This window comes from Sinocyclocheilus rhinocerous, unplaced genomic scaffold, assembly GCF_001515625.1.
Source record: "Sinocyclocheilus rhinocerous isolate Xijiao unplaced genomic scaffold, SAMN03320098_v1.1 scaffold40309, whole genome shotgun sequence".
Classification (NCBI taxonomy): Eukaryota; Metazoa; Chordata; class Actinopteri; order Cypriniformes; family Cyprinidae; genus Sinocyclocheilus; species Sinocyclocheilus rhinocerous.
In genome coordinates this window covers 1-2,585 of record NW_015669398.1, presented here as the reverse complement: position 1 = coordinate 2,585, position 2,585 = coordinate 1, and the positions used below count along the sequence as shown (strand labels likewise).

At 35.9% G+C, this 2,585-nt stretch overlaps 1 protein-coding gene across 1 annotated transcript; it reads left to right on the top strand.

The window, feature by feature from the left end:
- Window positions 1–948: 948 nt before the first annotated feature.
- On the top strand, window positions 949–2,558 carry LOC107734084 (protein NLRC3-like). Its single transcript, XM_016545942.1, has 2 exons — window positions 949–978; window positions 1,240–2,558. The coding sequence occupies exons 1-2, from the start codon at window positions 966–968 to the stop codon at window positions 1,797–1,799; spliced, it is 573 nt and encodes a 190-aa protein (XP_016401428.1). The 5' UTR covers window positions 949–965; the 3' UTR covers window positions 1,800–2,558.
- The last annotated feature ends 27 nt before the right edge of the window (window positions 2,559–2,585 follow it).

Sequence of the window (2,585 nt, the reverse complement as noted above, 5' to 3'; positions counted from 1 at the left end):
AAATAATGTTATTTTTAGCAGCATCATATGACCCCTTTAACATTAGTTAAATGTTAATAAAAATACAACTGTTCATTGTTAGTTCATATTAGCTCAGCTCCATTAAATTATATTTGCTAATACATTATTAAAATGAAACATTGTTTTTGTTCATGTTGAAATTAATGTTAACTAATATTAATAAATGCTTTAGAAGTACTTTTCATGTTAACTAATGTAGTTAACTAATGTTAACAAATGCAACCTTATTGTAAAGGGTTACCATTTTAATTTGGTCACCGTCACTGGGGCGTGAGCAGGTCATACAAAAATCTACGAATGAGATTGCACAGATTCACAAATTAGCCACTAATCCGACAAAACATACAAAATAGTTATGAATTACCACAAGACTGTTTTGTTAGATACATGTACAGATATAAAGAACATTGTAGGTGATGAATGAAAATTAAGTGTTTAGCGACTCATGTTTGTTCCTGGTGGTGTAGAGACAATTATTAATTTCATTTCATTTTGTGATTTCTGGAATATTGCAGTATTAGAAATGACTATTGGTTAAAAAATAATATATGATATGTTTTAGACCTTTTTGACATGATTTACTCATTTATCAAGTCCTTTTTTTCTCTAGATTCCTAATACAGACTGTCAGTGGATCAAGGACTGGTAATAATCTTACATTCATAAAATCACAAAACATGACTTTAACTTAAAGATGGTTAATTTGAAGGCTTTGATTTTAAATAGAATAAACCATTGTGCAGATTAATACATACATACAAGTGTCCTCCACTTTAAAAAACTCAAAATATGAGTCTGTCACAGATGATTAAAGAAAATGTTTTTGCTGAATCTCAGGCAGTAAATGCTGTATGTTTGGGCTTATAGATAATGTATATGTGAAGTACTTTTAAAATTTTCATGAATTATTTCTTATTCACAGCTCTAATTCTGCAAATTTGTTAATGTACATAAAAGGTGAGTATTGTTTTATTTCATCCTGCACTTAATCTTGCGATCTCTATATAGTGTATGTTTACAAGTCAATCAATTCACTTGACTAAACAAGGCTTTCTGGAAATATAATAGCAATACTGAACTTTAAGAATTAATTTGTGTATGTTGTTATTTTTATAATAGTATTGCTCACTCATATGCATAAAATAAATGTTAATGATGTAAGTGTAATAGAAAAGCAAGTGATGTGAAATTAGTTGAACTGTGTTTGTGTCTTTGTAGTATCAGAAATGTTCAAACAGAGACTGAAGGATGAGTTTCAGTATCTGAATGAAAAACCTGGAGAAAGACAAAAACTGAATGATGTCTTTATTGAGCGCCACATCACAGAGAAACCTGATTCTCACATCAGTGATAAAAGAGGGATCAGGACCGTATTGATGAAGGGAGAAGCTGGAACTGGAAAAACTGTGACTGTGCAGAAGTTCATCCTGGACTGGGCTGAAGAGAAATCAAACACTCATATCAATTATATATTTCTGATCCCTTTTCAGAAGCTGAACATTATCAGAGAGACGGTGACGGAGTGTAGCTTCATACAGCTTCTGCAGCGATGCTTTGAAAACACTGAACATCTGATACTTCATGACTCTGACAGGATCATGCTGATCCTTGATGGACTCAATGAGTTTAAACTCCAGAACACAAAGAGGATTACTGATCTAAATGATCCAGCCTCAGTCTCTGATCTACTGACAAACCTGATCATGGGAAATCTGCTTCCAAACGCTCAGATCTGGATCACCAGCAGACCAGCAGCAGCCAATCAGATTCCTGCTTGATTTATTGATCGTGTGACAGAGATCCAGGGCTTTAATGACCAGCAGAAGGAGGAATATTTCAGAAAGAGCATCAGTGATCAGAGAATGAGTGATCAAGTCATCAGTCACATCCAGAAATCACCACGCGTCAGCAGCATGTGTTATTTACCAGATTACTGCAGAATCATCGCAGAGATTCCTGAGAAGATGTTCAGTACAGGCCGAGATGATTTCCCCAAGACTCTCACTCAGATGTACAGCAGACTCCTGTTAGCTCAGATTAAACTGATTCGAGAGAGAAGAGAGACCATCATAGCTCTGGGGAGAATAGCGTTTCATCTGCTGGTGAACGGCAGCTCTCTCTTCTGTTATGAAGACTTCAAGAAATGTGGCATTAGATATGAAAGTGATCTGATACGCTCATCAATCATAAAGAAGATTGAAGACAAAAGCAAGCGTACATCATTCTGTTTCGTGAATCACAGAACACAGGAGTTTCTGGCAGCTTTATATGTGACTGAAGTCATTAATGTGAATAATCCACACCAGCTCAGAGATCTGTCCAGTCTGAAACTTGACTACGGAGTGAAGTGCTTCACAGATTACAGTATACTCCAGAACGTGATGGAAAACACTTTAGAAAGACAGATGGATCTCTTCTTCTGCTTTTTACTGGGTTTGGTGCTGGAGTCCAGTCAGATAGCTTTAAAAGACCTCCTGACACAGAGAGAAAGCAGCTCTTCATCCAGTCAGCTCACAGTTCAACCAACACGGTCTCACCCCTATTCGTCACATACTGCCGTTTGG